At 44.6% G+C, this 15,529-nt stretch overlaps 1 protein-coding gene across 1 annotated transcript in view; it reads left to right on the top strand.

Annotated features, from left to right (window-relative positions):
• LOC126419542 (odorant receptor coreceptor) overlaps positions 1-15,529 on the top strand; it is a 340,278-nt gene that overhangs the window by 129,656 nt on the left and 195,093 nt on the right. Inside the window, exon 4 of the mRNA XM_050086732.1 lies at positions 2,274-2,496. Within this exon, the coding sequence (XP_049942689.1) occupies positions 2,274-2,496 (223 nt within the window). The remainder of the gene's footprint in view (positions 1-2,273; positions 2,497-15,529) is intronic.

Below are 15,529 nucleotides of genomic sequence, written 5' to 3'. Positions count from 1 at the left end.
CCAATCCCAAAAAAAGCAGGTGTTGACAGATGTGATAATTACCGAACTATCAGTTTAAAAGACACAGCTGCTAAATACTGCGAATTCTTTACAGACGAATGGAAAAACTGATAGAAACCGACCTCGGGGAAGATCAGTTTGGATTCCGTAGAAATGTTGGAACACGTGAGGCAATACTGACTCTACGACTTATCTTAGAAGAAAGATTAAGGAAAGGCAAACCTACGTTTCTAGCATTTGTAGACTTGGAGAAAGCTTTTGACAATGTTGATTGGAATACTCTTTTTCAAATTCTGAAGGTGGCAGGGGTAAAATACAGGGAGCGAAAGGCTATTTACAATTTGTACAGAAAGCAGATGGCAGTTATAAGAGTCGAGGGGTATGAAAGGGAAGCAGTGGTTGGGAAGGGAGTGTGACAGGGTTGTAGCCTATCCCCGATGTTATTCAATCTGTATATTGAGCAAACAATAAAGGAAACAAAAGAAAAGTTCGGAGTAGGTATTAAAATCAATGGAGAAGAAATAAAAACTTTGAGGTTAGCAGATGACACTGTAATTCTGTCAGAGACAGCAAAGGACTTGGAAGAGCAGTTGAACGGAATGGACAGTGTCTTGAAAGGAGGGTATAAGATGAACATCAACAAAAGCAAAACAAGGATAATGGAATGTAGTCGAATTAAACCGGGTGATGCTGAGGGAATTAGATTAGGAAATGAAACACATAAATTAGTAAAGGAGTTTTGCTATTTGGGGAGCAAAATAACTGATGATGGTCGAAGTAGAGAGGATATAAAATGTAGACTGGCAATGGCAAGGAAAGCGTTTCTGAAGAAGAAAAATTTGTTAACATCGAGTATAGATTTAAATGTCAGGAAGTCGTTTCTGAAAGTATTTGTATGGAGTGTAGCCATGTACGGAAGAGAAACGTGTTCGATAAATAGTTTAGACAAGAAGAGAACAGAAGCTTTCGAAATGTGGTGCTACAGAAAAATGCTGAAGATTAGATGGGTAGATCACGTAACTAATGAGGAGGTGTTGAAGAGAATTGGGGAGAAGACGAGTTTGTGGCACAACTTGACTAGAAGAAGGGATCGGTTGGTAGGACATGTTCTCAGACATCGAGGGATCACCAGTTTAGTATTGGAGGGCAGCCTGGAGGGTAAAAATCGTAGAGGGAGACCAAGAGATGAAGACACTAAGCAGATTCAGAAGGATGTAGGCTGCAGTAGGTACTGTGAGATGAAGAAGCTTGCACAGGGTAGAGTAGCATGGAGAGCTGCATCAAACCAGTCTCAGGACTGAAGACCACAACAACAATATCAGGGTCCATGGCGGTCCCTATTCCCACTAGGCAAGTGGACACACGCTTGACCGGGGTGACTGCAATGCTAATCATTTCTGCAGAACATTCTAATGTACATGTCCTGTGAATATGAACGTCCTATCTCAAGTCGTTCCAGTTGTTCTGTTTTTTTCTGAACATGAGTGTATTATTGTAGTCGTAAACCTCGAGGTTGTTTCCCAATACTTCTTCATAGTCAACACACGACGTGGTGGATAGTCAATTCCTCAATAGCAGGAAACCGCGAATCAGAAGCCTGCATTTGTCAAATTGCACTCAGTCATATATATTTCAACTGCTTACAGAAGTTTCGTTCTATTAATGTAACTGTCTTACACTAGCGTTTGAAGACTATTAAAGTTAATATCCGGTCACGGCCCTTCTGAAGCTCGGCAACATCTGACTTCCAACTTTGTTTTAAAAATTACTTTTCATGCTTTTCTACATCTCCTTTTATTGGTCTCCCAATTTCACGTTTATAAATATGTTACACTCCCACGTCACTTCTCAGACTTCCGCAGTGTGGGAGCTATCAGACTGGTCGTTGGTAAAAATTTTAAATTTATGTCGTTTCTGATTCTACTGGCTCAGCAGGTAGCTCCAGTAATGAACAACAGGGCGAAGAGGCGGATTCTCGTTCCTTTTTCCTTTGTCTATATAACTTAGTTTTATGGCCCCATCTGTCAGATAGTTGTCATAGCTGTATGTCCTTTTGGAAATCAGTATCCATGCTTAAGCTGTTATTGTCACTAATGCGAAAGACAAGAGAGTACAGAATGTTTAGTACAACTCCCTTCTGGGCTCGTTGGTGATGTGGAGTGGCGTGGGAATACCTTTCTTCCAATGATAAAAGCACGCTCATACAAAACTGCAAAAGATGTCAGTGCATAGTCCGCAACCTGTCACTGACCCGCGCCCCCTGCTGTTGGCAGCTGTACTGGCTGACGGCGACGCTGATGCACTCCAACCTGATGGACGTGATGTTCTGCTGCTGGCTCATCTACGCATGTGAGCAGCTGGTGCACCTCAAGGAGATCATGAAGCCGCTCATGGAGCTCAGCGCCACGCTGGACACCGTGGTGCCGCACACCAGCGAGCTCTTCCGAGCCGCCTCCACACTGCCCACCAACGAGCCACTCTACGGGATGGGGCCAGGTACGTCACAAACACTCCATATTCCTCACCAACAAGTCCCTGTTTATTATGAAGCCAGGTACTGCACATGATCTCCAACCTCCTCACCGACAAGTCACTCTATATATGGACATATATATATCACCTGTTATCCACACTCCCCACCAAGTGGCTGTCCTGTGGCATATGGCCAGGTACATCACACAGCTTCCACACTCCCAACGAAATGGGACCAGATACATTGTGAAAGCTCTACACTCATCACCAGCAAGTCATCCTGTACCATAACAATATCTCACACACCCTCCACATTACCTAACAAGCTGCTCTTTATCGTGGACTATTGTACACATACCTTCCACAATCCCACCCGACGGGGTCAGATACAACCTTCAATCTCTACAGTCACCACCAACAAGCCTTACTCTACAGCAGAAGACAACATAAATCACACAGCCATCCCACTACCAACTAACAAGGCAATTTCAGTGAATTCCCAGCTACATCAGTCATTTCTATATTCAAATCCCAACCGGTGAGTCATTCACTGGTTTTGGGATAGGGTCATCATGCAAGCTTCATAATAAGTAGTTGCCAGCTGCCCTGTGGCAGGGGACATGATGAATCACACACCCTCCACACTGCCAACTAACAAGCTGCACTACAGCTCATATATCCTACACACTCCAACCAACAATATTGCCTGTTTACCACTGCACAATCACTGACCATTAAATCAAACTAATAGTGAACCGAGTTAGTCTGTTGTGTCTTAAAGAAGTGCTGAAATTAGTACGCCACATCTAGCCTATGCCTCTTTTACTGTATATTCACATTCAGTAAATAATAATACTTTGGGCAGATTTCCCGACATAAACGTCGTTTTGAGAGTATCCTTATTCACAACAGCTTGAATCGCCCAAGATACACAATACCACTGTTACTCTTGCTTTTATCAGTGACCACAAGGTTGTTTTGATGCAGTTCTCTACTCCAGTCTCTTACAAGTTTTCCTATTCGTTTTCATCCTAACAGCTGCATCCCACATCAACCATGATCTGCCTTGTACAATCATACTATGTAGTCCCACACCTGCAGCTTTAACCATCCACCGCTCCTTAAGATGAAGATTATAGCAATAACTCATGTCCAAACATGTGCCAAAGACTCTGTACCTTCGATCCATAGCTTTATTTACTACGCTTTTTTTGTCAATGCAGGACGTCATCAATCCATTTGATCTTCAAGAGGCATTACCTTTCAAACAAACCGTTCTAAACGTTTGATTTCTGTCCATGTTTCACAGTTGTGATCCAAACAAAGAATTACGAGAATCTTAAGTTTTTCGCTTTTGAATGTTATCAGTGGGTTTCTAGATCAGAAAGTTCTTTTACCTCGCGCAGTCCTTGCTAGTATAGCTTCTTGCATCTCCCTTCTTTATGCAGTCTGCTTCCGAGCAATATTCATCTGACTCTTCTAAACTCTTTAGTCCAAGTTTTACATGTAGCCATCTAGCATGTTCGCTCCATTTATTTGTTTATATGCATGTAATAGCCATCTGTCAACATATTTTCCATTTCATATGGCACTCAATTCAATTCCTCTTCATCAGACAGGCTACGACTGCTATGTCATCAGACTACTGTATCCGCACTGGCCATCACAAAGGATTGTCACCATCCAGATTGTGCTTTACTTCCCATATTTGCTCACGTCAGTTGTGATTATCAGCAATTCTGTCCCGCACATTTTCTGGATTTCGGCTCTTATATCATTCTGCGAATCATTAAAGCTTGCACGTTGTCAATTAAGTAAAAGTGACATTCCCATCTTACAGAGAACTACTCTTGAGAATTATTTGTGACGAAGTGGGCTGAAAGGTAAAAAAGGGGGGGGGGGGGCGTTAGATCTATAATCAGAACCGTGTAGCACAGTGGTGTTGATAACAGAAGTATGTGTTTCGTACATACATGTTCCATTCCAAAATTCCAAAAAAATGTGTAGTTGAAGTGATATGAGACCCCTGATATGTCTAGATACGACTCTGACAGGTGATACGTACGTAAGCTTCCTGTCTGATCACCTTCATCCATTCACGTCCATTGTGCATTCCGACGGACTTGGGCAATTGCAGCAGGACAATACTACACCCCACACGCCTAGAATTGCTATTGAGCGGCTCCAGGAACAGTCCTCTGAGTTTAATTACTTCCAATGGCTACCAAACTTCTCAGACATGGACATGATTGAGCATATCTGGGATGCCTTGCAGCGTGCTGTTCACAAGATATCTTCAACCCCTCGTACTCTTACGCATTTATGGACAGCCCTACAGGATTCATGGTGTCAGTTCCGTCCAGCACTACTTCAGACATTAGTCGAGTGCATGCCACGTCGTGTGGCAGCACTTCTGCGTGCTCGCGGGTGCCCTACACGATATTAGGCAGGTGTACCAGTTTCTTTGGCTCGTCTATATAGTCTAGAGTAGAAGAAAAGAAATACGACAGATGGTGGAAGTCATGAGCAGCTATTTTCTGAACCCCAGCACTAAAAACCCACACGACTGGTCAATTATGATTAAACTGAGTACGGAAGGGAGATTTTTGCATTAGTAGGACGGACCTGACACGTTCCACATCATTACGAAGTGTCGTATTCATGATCTATGGAACAAGTACTAATCTAATATAATATAATCTATTCCTGATTATTCGGTACCTCGGTTCTTCCTAGTACCGAATAAAGACTGACTGCTACTGATGCTCAAAATCATGCATAATTCTCACACGCAAACGGATAGCGTAAAACTTCTGCTTCTTGCTGGGAGCGCCCTGTGGGACTTACTTCCATCAAAGACTCATCAGGGGGTGCTGCAGGCAAGGGAGAAACCTCGACTCCAAGTTCTGAGGAAGAACAGTCTTTGCTACAGGCTAGATGGCTTAGAATTTTCCGCCACTACAGACGCCACTTGTAGGCGCTGGTGGTGCTAAGTGTGACGAACAACTGCAGTGTTCACAAACCAGATTATAGGATGTACAAAGAGTCTTCAGACTGACGGTAGGGATTTTATATTTCTAATTCAAGTACAACTATTAGGAGTATCGGACTCATGTGCTCAATCAAGACAGTGGCTACATTCATGACTGTTTCTGTAGTACTTTCTTTCATCCCTGATTGTTTCTGTAGTATTTTCTTTCATCCCTGATTGTTTCTGTAGTTCTTTATTTCATCCCTGATCAACATTCGTCAATCACTGTGCGACTCTGGGAAACTTAATCGTCCCCTAAACGCTATGTTGACATTTACACCTCAACGTCATCACCCGACCTTTGCCAAGATGCTGATATTTTCATTCCTTTGTAACTTTCACTAATAATTAATGAACATGACGATTCCATGTTCTTGTGTGCTTGAGTTAACTTGAAGTCCACAGCAAGTAGTAATAAATTGGGTTACATAGCGATGGTTCGTTCATTCAGTTTTTGAATGAAACACCCTATTACAGGTACTCGTGTTTCACATATACTACGACCACCACTGTTTAATCAATTAAATTCATTAAGTTACCCACTGCGCCAAATCTACAGTTAAATTCACGGGATTCTTCAGGGAGGGAGCTGATTATTGGCAAGATCATCCGCTACGCCTCTTTCAGACATCCACTACCCACTGAGTATATTGATGTCTGAGCAGTAATCTTACTGTGTGAATGATGCTTTGGGATGCACATAATAAACCTCCTGCCGTCAAAGACATTATCTCAATGCGCCAATGTCGGTAGGTTTTCACGTTGAGGGACTGTCTGCACACATTTCAATTTCGACAAAATTTCTCCAAAGACATTTTTCTGTCTTAATTTCATAACATCTATTGATATGTCAGTAGCCACAATGTTTAAATGCAAACTAATTTAAATTAAGTATAGAAAGAGATTTTTGCAGTGAAGAATTCCAGACTGAAATGCATCCTAAAGGTAATTTGTAAGGATGATGTTTTTGAAACAGCATTAGTGAAGATTGTGAAGATTGTGGCTTTTATCAGTTGGTGATGTTGGTGATGTTGATGGTAGCAATTATGTGATAGATGTAGCTGGTTCGTGATAGTCATCTCCCATTGAGTGTTATGGGGCAGAGCGGTAGGACTGGAAACGAAGTTGTACCACTGTGTATGGGAAATGTTTGGGCAGCTATTGAACGTTGTGAAATATGTAGGTAGGATGCTGTTGATGGGTTTGTACATTGCATCTCTGGTAGTGAGGGAACAGGAGCGATGTGAAGGTACTTTAACATATGGAGAGAATAATATGAGCTGGGACAATATTGTTGGTTTGGGTAAATGGGACACATAATTCTGGGTCACGAAAACTGAATATGTTAGAGATCTGATAGGTTGCACCATGCTTTCAGTAAAATGAAAGATGATGATGTGATTATGCAGGGGCAGCAACGCACCACGGTAGAAAAATATTCAGGAGACAATGGTGGTTTCCTCTTCCATGTTCCAGTAAGTGCTGGGTATTACAGGAAATAGGGGAATAGAGGGAATCTGGTTAACTGAAAGTAGACACACTTCGCGCTATTCCCAAAACTGAAACTCAAGTTGAAAGGCCGTCGGTTCGACATCCTAGAGAAGATTCAAGAAGCATCGCTGGCGGTAATAAACACCCTCAAAGAACAGGACTTATAGAAAACGTTTGACCAGTGGCAGAAGCGCTGGGACTGGTATGTACATGTGTATGGGAACTACTTCAAAGGGTGATGGTGACCATTAGTCCAAAATTAAGGTTTCCAACAGGTTGCAGCACCAGTACCGAAACTTTTGGATACCACCTCGTAGAAGTCTCGATAGTTACTGCTTACTTAAACTTCCGCCATGCGGTCTACTGATACGTTGGCGTCGAACTAGTCACCACAAACGTAAGCGATGGTCGTAGTTGAACACCACAGAAGCTCACCCAGTGCTCCAGCTGGCTCTGGTTTTACTGCACGCAAGTCTTTTCTGGCTGTGATATGGTAAATGGAATCGAGCGTATGGCATCGTTGGCCGGGAGGCCCATATTCAGGGAAGTTCGGCCGCCAAGTGCAAGTCTTATTTCACTCGACGCCACACTGGGGGACTTGAGAGCCGGTGATGAGGATGAAATGATGATGAGGACAACACAACACCCAGTCTCCGAGAGGTGAGAATCTCCAACCCGCCCGGGAATTGAATCCGGGCCAGCTTGCATGGGAGGCGAGCACGTTACCACCTAGCTAAGCAAGCGGACTGTGATATGGTGGCAGTGGAAAACGACGCATGCGCAATCGAGATTTCAACGCAGCTTCGAGTAATCTGTTTCAGACTGTTGGAGGTAACACTGCCTTTTCATTGTGAGCGGATGTCGCTGCCATCCATCCATTCGTTAGAGCCAGCAGGGTAATCCTATGGTCTCCTCGTGACGTAGTCCGTCCGAAAGGACGCGTGCCCACTCCTCTTCTCACACTTTTGTCCTGCGCGCATCTCGTCGCCATTCGTTGTGCAGCCATTGCTCAACTTCCAATTGTCGGTGCTATGTCGTGTGACTAGGGCCTCCCGTCGGGTACACCGATCGCCGCGTGCAAGTCTTTCGACTTGCACGTCGGTGGAGACGAAATGATGATGATTAGGACAACAGAACACCCAGTCTCTGAGCGGAGAATATGTCGGTGCGGTATGTCGGTATGATATCTCCATGTCACTCATACTAATGATTCAAACCTTTCTCGATGTCCGAAATATGGCGATAAGCTGCACTTGCATGTCATCTTGCCATCATGTGTTGCGTTCACCGCGAGAAAAGTGTCAGTACCACTGGACACATCCAGTGGCCATTTTGCAATCATACGATCCTTGATCTGAACGAATCTTTTCTCTTTTCTGTACCGAAATAAGGAAAATAAACTCGGATAAGAACGAAAATTACATTAACGTATCCCACAGGCTCTGAAACACTCGAGTATCACTTCGGTAGCACTCGGTCAAAGTGTTCATGGTGTTAGACTTCCCATTTCAGTCCAAAAAAATGATCAAATGTGTGTGAAATCTTACGGGACGTAACTGCTAAGGTCATCAGTCCCTAAGCTTACACACTACTTAACCTAAATTATCCTAAGGACAAACACACACATCCATGCCCGAGGGAGGACGCGAACCTCCACCGGGGCCAGCCGCATAGTCCAGGACTGCAGCGCCCTAAACCGCTCGGCTAATCCCGCGCGGCCCATTTCAGTCCTTGTATACTTACTGTCGTGCTCAGACACGGAAAGAATATAGGTGAGTCGTTCAATAAGTAATGCCCCACTTTTTTTTTAAACAGCCATTAATATACATTGACAATCGTCCTTGTTTGTGCTTCACATTTGATGTTTTTCTGCGCGCCGGTGAAGTTTTGAACCGTTCTGGCAAATTGTGGAGCCGTAGTACAGCGTCAAAACGGCGTCTGCATATGATTCACGTTACAAGAAGCGTGCTGTTATTGAATTCTTGTGTGCACAAAAGGAAATGGTGGTGAATATTCATAAGCACAGTCTCAGGAAATGCAGAAAAAGAGCTCCATGATCAGCCACGCTCGGGACGTACTGTCACAGCCACTGCTCCAGACATGCTGAGTCGTGATCGTGGAACTCAAGAACCGTTTCCGATGTGTTCGATTGGATAAGAATCCAGCAGAAATCTTGCTCCAACACGATAATGCACGGCCACAGACAAGCCTGAGAACCCGGGAACACATCGCCAAATTTGGTTGGACATCATTGCCTCATACACTCTACTGTCCAGTCCTGGCACCCTCGGACTTTCATCTCTTTCGGCCGCTTGCAGATTCTCTACGGGAAACACACTTTCAAGATTACGAGAGTGTTAGTCACGCATTGAAAACATTGCTACTCCTGCAGGAAAAGAGCTTTTCATAACGTTCGCGTACGGCCATAGAACGTGATGGAGACTGCTTAGAAAAAACAGGACATGGACAAAACATGTTGATGTATATTGTCACCTAATTCTGACTCTTAACAATAAATACGTTGTGAGAAAAAATGTGGGGCGTTACTTATTGAACGACCATCGCAGTTCGTGAGTCATACATGAGAGGCAGTCAAATAAATACCGCATACCCGCTACAATGAGACCATGGATGTTTCCATTCAAAAGTAATCATCGTAAGTTTAGAGACATTTATCGCACCGGGAGTCGAGATAATCAATTCCCGTTTTCTGGAACGCTGTCAGCCGCTGACGGATCCACAACCGTACCAACTCTCGCACTTCCTCCTCCGACTGAAACTGACGTCCACACTTCTCTTTTCGCAGGTCGTCAAACATGTGAAAATCAGACGGTGAAAGATCTGGGTCGTGCGGAGGATGTTTCAATGTTTCCCAACCAAATCGGTGAAACCTAGCCTTCGCCCGGTTGGCAGCGTGGAGGCGGGCGTTATCGTGCAACAGGATGATTCCTTCCCGCAGCCCGAGGGCAAACGGCAAAGCCAACACTGGATACATGATACATCTCATGCACCAAAGAAATCCAAAGCTGTTCCCAAAAGTTCTAGTAGGGCCATCACTGCCTCCTTCTCCGACTGCAGAGGCCCTACACTCGTCGAGTTTCTCAACCTAATCAAGCAGCGCTATGAAGACACTTTGCAGGAACCAGACGATAGGTAACACAGACTGTGCATGTCGTCATTTTACTGAAACCAACATCTAAGTCACGTGACTGGTGGCACCAAGTGGAGTATATTATTACGCCTTTATAGTGCACAACTGATTACACTTTTGTTACAGAGCAAATGTTGTGCTTTTTACTACAAACAAAGTAATAACCTTCACATATGCTCAGATAAGTCATGTTTTGTATCCTGCATATTAGGTAAACTGACGGAAATTTCAGGTGTGAAAGTGAACTACTTTCAAATACAGTGTGGGAGAAATAAAAGTGGCCCTGGCAAGTGGATACTATTGGACGTGAACGTATGCATATAACCGCACCCCAACAGGATGGATTAACTGCCCATACAGCCGGGCGAACCTAGGAGCACATTTACACAGTCTTCACGCGTGACGGAGTTGTTACCGGAGGTCAGTCTGGTCGTGTCCCAAGCTGGATACCCAGGTCTCCTGATCTGTTAGAGTGCGATTACTTTGTCTAAGGAGCCCTCCAAGTCTGGGGTATAGCAACAATCCTCATAGTCTTCAAGAACTGCAGCAGAATATTTCGGATGAGACTGCAGCAATTCCAGCAGTCTTGCTTTGATCTGCCTTCGGCAACTTGCTGACCAGCGTCCAAAAGTGCCAAGAGATGAATGGTGGTCACTTTCAACATCTGCTATAGTCGAGTTAGTACTGTTTTTCCTTTCCACTTCTGTGTTTCTTTGTACACTAGAACTCTGTCCATCTGTCCACTTTTATTTGCCCGACTCTGTACTTGCAAAAATATTTCCAGGAGTTGAAAGTTAGAATTTATGTTGATCCTTAGATGTAAAACTCTACGAAAGACTGCGTTTTAAAATGACAGAATGTTAATATCTAACTCACAACAGGAGTTCTCTACAATATTTTCTAATATATTATGTCCATTGCTTTGGTATGTTTATTGGGTTAACCAAAATTCGTGAAATATAAACGCTTATTATGGGAAAAAACAGACATCATGAACATAAACCGATTTAATTTCTTATAAAAGCGTAATAAAACATTTCACGCATAATGTTGAGTAATCGTGAGAAAAGTAATGGTGAATGCCAGACCGATAGTTCGTCTTCTGCTCCAATGGCATCGGTGAATTAAGACTGACAGTGCAACAAAAACAGGCATTCACCAAATAGCTGTAATTCTATCGTTTGTCGAAAGAAATGTCAATACTTCTCAAATTACCACGTATAGTAACGGTAATCATCGCTTTGGTGATGATGAAGTCCCATACTCCGTAACAGAGCGTAGGGGACAATGCGGGAGACCAGCACCGCTGTATTAGGCAAGGTACTTGTGGAGGTGGTTTGCCATTGCCTTCCTCCGTTCGTAATGGGGATGAATGATGATGATGAAGACAACACAACAACACCCAGTCATCACGAGGCAGCTGAAAATCCCTGATTCCGCCGGGAATCAAACCCGTGACCCCGTGCTCGGGAAGCAAGAACGCTACCGCGAGACGACGAATATTAACATCAGGAATTTCGGAAATGTTGGGTTACCTGTACTAACACATGATGAATAATAGCAATACGAAAAGTCATTTTATTGTTAAAATCTATGCTCGATTTCAGGAAAAAATGAGGAAAACTGTCAGCTTCACTTCACATTGTGCGTAATGACCGAGACTCGGCTTACCGCCCATAGTCACGTGAGTTAGATGTTCGTTTCAAACGTCAACACTACAGAGATTGGTGTGTGGGCGGACTATGTTATCGATGGTCTATGGTAGAAACTGTGACGCACTGTAAAATCGAAACGCCCAGAAATGCTGTCGGCCGGAATCGTTCTGGCTCCCTCCTCCCACCCCCCTCCACTCCCCACAGCCGATTAGACGAAGGCGACGCTTCAGCAATTTGGTTGGGAAATAGAAAAACTGCAGCATCCTCTGTACAACTCGGATATGTCACCGTGTGATTTTCACATTCTTGGCGACCTGAAGAAAGACACGCGTAGACGGTCGAACGAGAAAATGCAGGAGCGGGAGCGATTGTGCGTCCGCCACGATCTATCAAACAGAAATTGATCGTATCTTCTCCGAGTGCGATAAATGTGTTGACGCATATGGCCATTACTTTTTAATGGAACCATTCCGTGGTTTCATTGTGGCAGGTGTTCGGTTTTGATTTGACTCAATCCCTTACAGCTCTACATGCCAGTATTCGACGGATTGTTCCATGAGAGTCAGGCTGTAAGGGTAACATAACTCACCTTAATCGACAGTTGTTGCTAACATTATACATCTGCGACGAATTTTTTAGACGCTGTGACCGTGAGATAACGTAATGGAAACAGAACAATCAAACTGGGATTCGTTTCCGGAACACTCCAGTACAACCAACAGTAAACAAGAGGGTCAGGAAACAGACGTTCTCCCAGCACAAAAGCAAGTAGTAACATTACATATTAAAATCGGTCGCCAGCCTAATTAAGCATTCTTGTGTCAAGCGATATAATAAAGCAGAATGCAGTGCTAAGGCTAACGTAACCTTCCTTTACACACACAATAAACTCTTTCTTTATATATGGCCACACTACAATACAATAATTTAACCTTGCAGATAAATATACCGCTAACTTGGAAGTTAGACAAATAAATGCCCAATGAGGTAGCAAACATTAACGTATGCCTCTCAACAACACGTACCTTAAATGAAGAAGATTCAGCAGTTTATAGAACCAACACACATGAAACTAGTAGCAATGCTAAACAGGGAAGAGCGTGAAAAGATTATGATTTAAATCAGGTTGATGATCATACTCTATAACATCATTGCTTAGTACAGGATTTCTATGGCTGTGCATTAACCAACTTGCATTAGAATAGCTAACACGGTGAATATTTATTTCTTAAACTCGGTTTGAAGCAGTTAAACAGAATGCAAATCGAAGTACACTGGCTCTGAAGGAGCCTTTGCATTGCTTCATTAACAAACTAGCCTAGTACATGAGGGCCCTAAAAGTGTAATGGTTTGAAGATTCATTATTATTTTGAGAAAATATCTGCAGATTGATTTAAAATAGCATTGGAAATGGAGTGTTCCTCAAACTATGAAATTGAACGTTAAACACTATAACTCCACACATTAGAAAGCAATCACAACTCTTTACAGCTGCCAAATAAGTCTTTCCATAATAAATTAGGACACTCAGAATTAAATTCACTAGGATCGGATTCCTGTCCAGGTTTGTGATTCGGGATAATCACGGATGCAAGATAGAGTTTTTAGCAACACGACGATTGTTATTAAAATCAACCAATTTCACAAATGCCTGGTCGATTTACGGAGTACCAGATACAAACAATTTAGTGGAAGGCTCATGGTACTGGTGGCACGATTTGCAGTGGCTGTTAACCTGGCGGCGTGGCAGTCATCGCAGTACTGTTGGCCTCGCCCTATTACTGATCTTCTTGGCACCGGAACGGCATTTTCATAGGGCCAAAAAACCATGCCATACTAGTAGTATCATCAAATACACCACTTGAGGCCCACAAATACTGCTCTTAAGCTTTTCTGGCCTCAAAACTCCATGAATCTGAGCCACAATGATCCGCTACTGGTCAGCCCATACTCCTTACTCGTCACAAAGGACGAGTTGGCACTTGCGCGCCAACCGCAACTTTTCCACTCCTCCAGCCTACTTCCGTAGCTGCGGGCATTCCCCACGTATTTTACATTCAACCCTTACGTTCCCTAACTATGCCCAAGTCATTTACAATACATTATACACTCCTGGAAATTGAAATAAGAACACCGAGAATTCATTGTCCCAGGAAGGGGAAACTTTATTGACACATTCCTGGGGTCAGATACATCACATGATCACACTGACAGAACCACAGGCACATAGACACAGGCAACAGAGCATGCACAATGTCGGCACTAGTACAGTGTATATCCACCTTTCGCAGCAATGCAGGCTGCTATTCTCCCATGGAGACGATCGTAGAGATGCTGGATGTAGTCCTGTGGAACGGCTTGCCATGCCATTTCCACCTGGCGCCTCAGTTGGACCAGCGTTCGTGCTGGACGTGCAGACCGCGTGAGACGACGCTTCATCCAGTCCCAAACATGCTCAATGGGGGACAGACCCGGAGATCTTGCTGGCCAGGGTAGTTGACTTACACCTTCTAGAGCACGTTGGGTGGCACGGGATACATGCGGACGTGCATTGTCCTGTTGGAACAGCAAGTTCCCTTGCCGGTCTAGGAATGGTAGAACGATGGGTTCGATGACGGTTTGGATGTACCGTGCACTATTCAGTGTCCCCTCGACGATCACCAGTGGTGTACGGCCAGTGTAGGAGATCGCTCCCCACACCATGATGCCGGGTGTTGGCCCTGTGTGCCTCGGTCGTATGCAGTTCTGATTGTGGCGCTCACCTGCACGGCGCCAAACACGCATACGACCATCATTGGCACCAAGGCAGAAGCGACTCTCATCGCTGAAGACGACACGTCACCATTCGTCCCTCCATTCACGCCTGTCGCGACACCACTGGAGGCGGGCTGCACGATGTTGGGGCGTGAGCGGAAGACGGCCTAACGGTGTGCGGGACCGTAGCCCAGCTTCATGGAGACGGTTGCGAATGGTCCTCGCCGATACCCCAGGAGCAACAGTGTCCCTAATTTGCTGGGAAGTGGCGGTGCGGTCCCCTACGGCACTGCGTAGGATCCTACGGTCTTGGCGTGCATCCGTGCGTCGCTGCGGTCCGGTCCCAGGTCGACGGGCACGTGCACCTTCCGCCGACCACTGGCGACAACATCGATGTACTGTGGAGACCTCACGCCCCACGTGTTGAGCAATTCGGCGGTACGTCCACCCGGCCTCCCGCATGCCCACTATACGCCCTCGCTCAAAGTCCGTCAACTGCACATACGGTTCACGTCCACGCTGTCGCGGCATGCTACCAGTGTTAAAGACTGCGATGGAGCTCCGTATGCCACGGCAAACTGGCTGACACTGACGGCGGCGGTGCACAAATGCTGCGCAGCTAGCGCCATTCGACGGCCAACACCGCGGTTCCTGGTGTGTCCGCTGTGCCGTGCGTGTGATCATTGCTTGTACAGCCCTCTCGCAGTGTCCGGAGCAAGTATGGTGGGTCTGACACACCGGTGTCAATGTGTTCTTTTTTCCATTTCCAGGAGTGTATGACAATCATTTCAGTAGTTATTTAAATTCACAAGCATAATTTAAACAACATCGTTCAAAAGTTCACATAACTGAAACATGTATACATAGTCAAAGAATTTCCATGGTAGACACAACACGCTACATAAGCACGAGTACAAATCGACGTAGAAATATCGATACAGATACAAAAGAAGTCGAAAAGATGTGTTACGAGAC

The sequence above is a fragment of the Schistocerca serialis genome, chromosome 9, assembly GCF_023864345.2.
Source record: "Schistocerca serialis cubense isolate TAMUIC-IGC-003099 chromosome 9, iqSchSeri2.2, whole genome shotgun sequence".
Classification (NCBI taxonomy): Eukaryota; Metazoa; Arthropoda; class Insecta; order Orthoptera; family Acrididae; genus Schistocerca; species Schistocerca serialis.
This window is presented reverse-complemented; position numbering and strand designations above follow the sequence as displayed.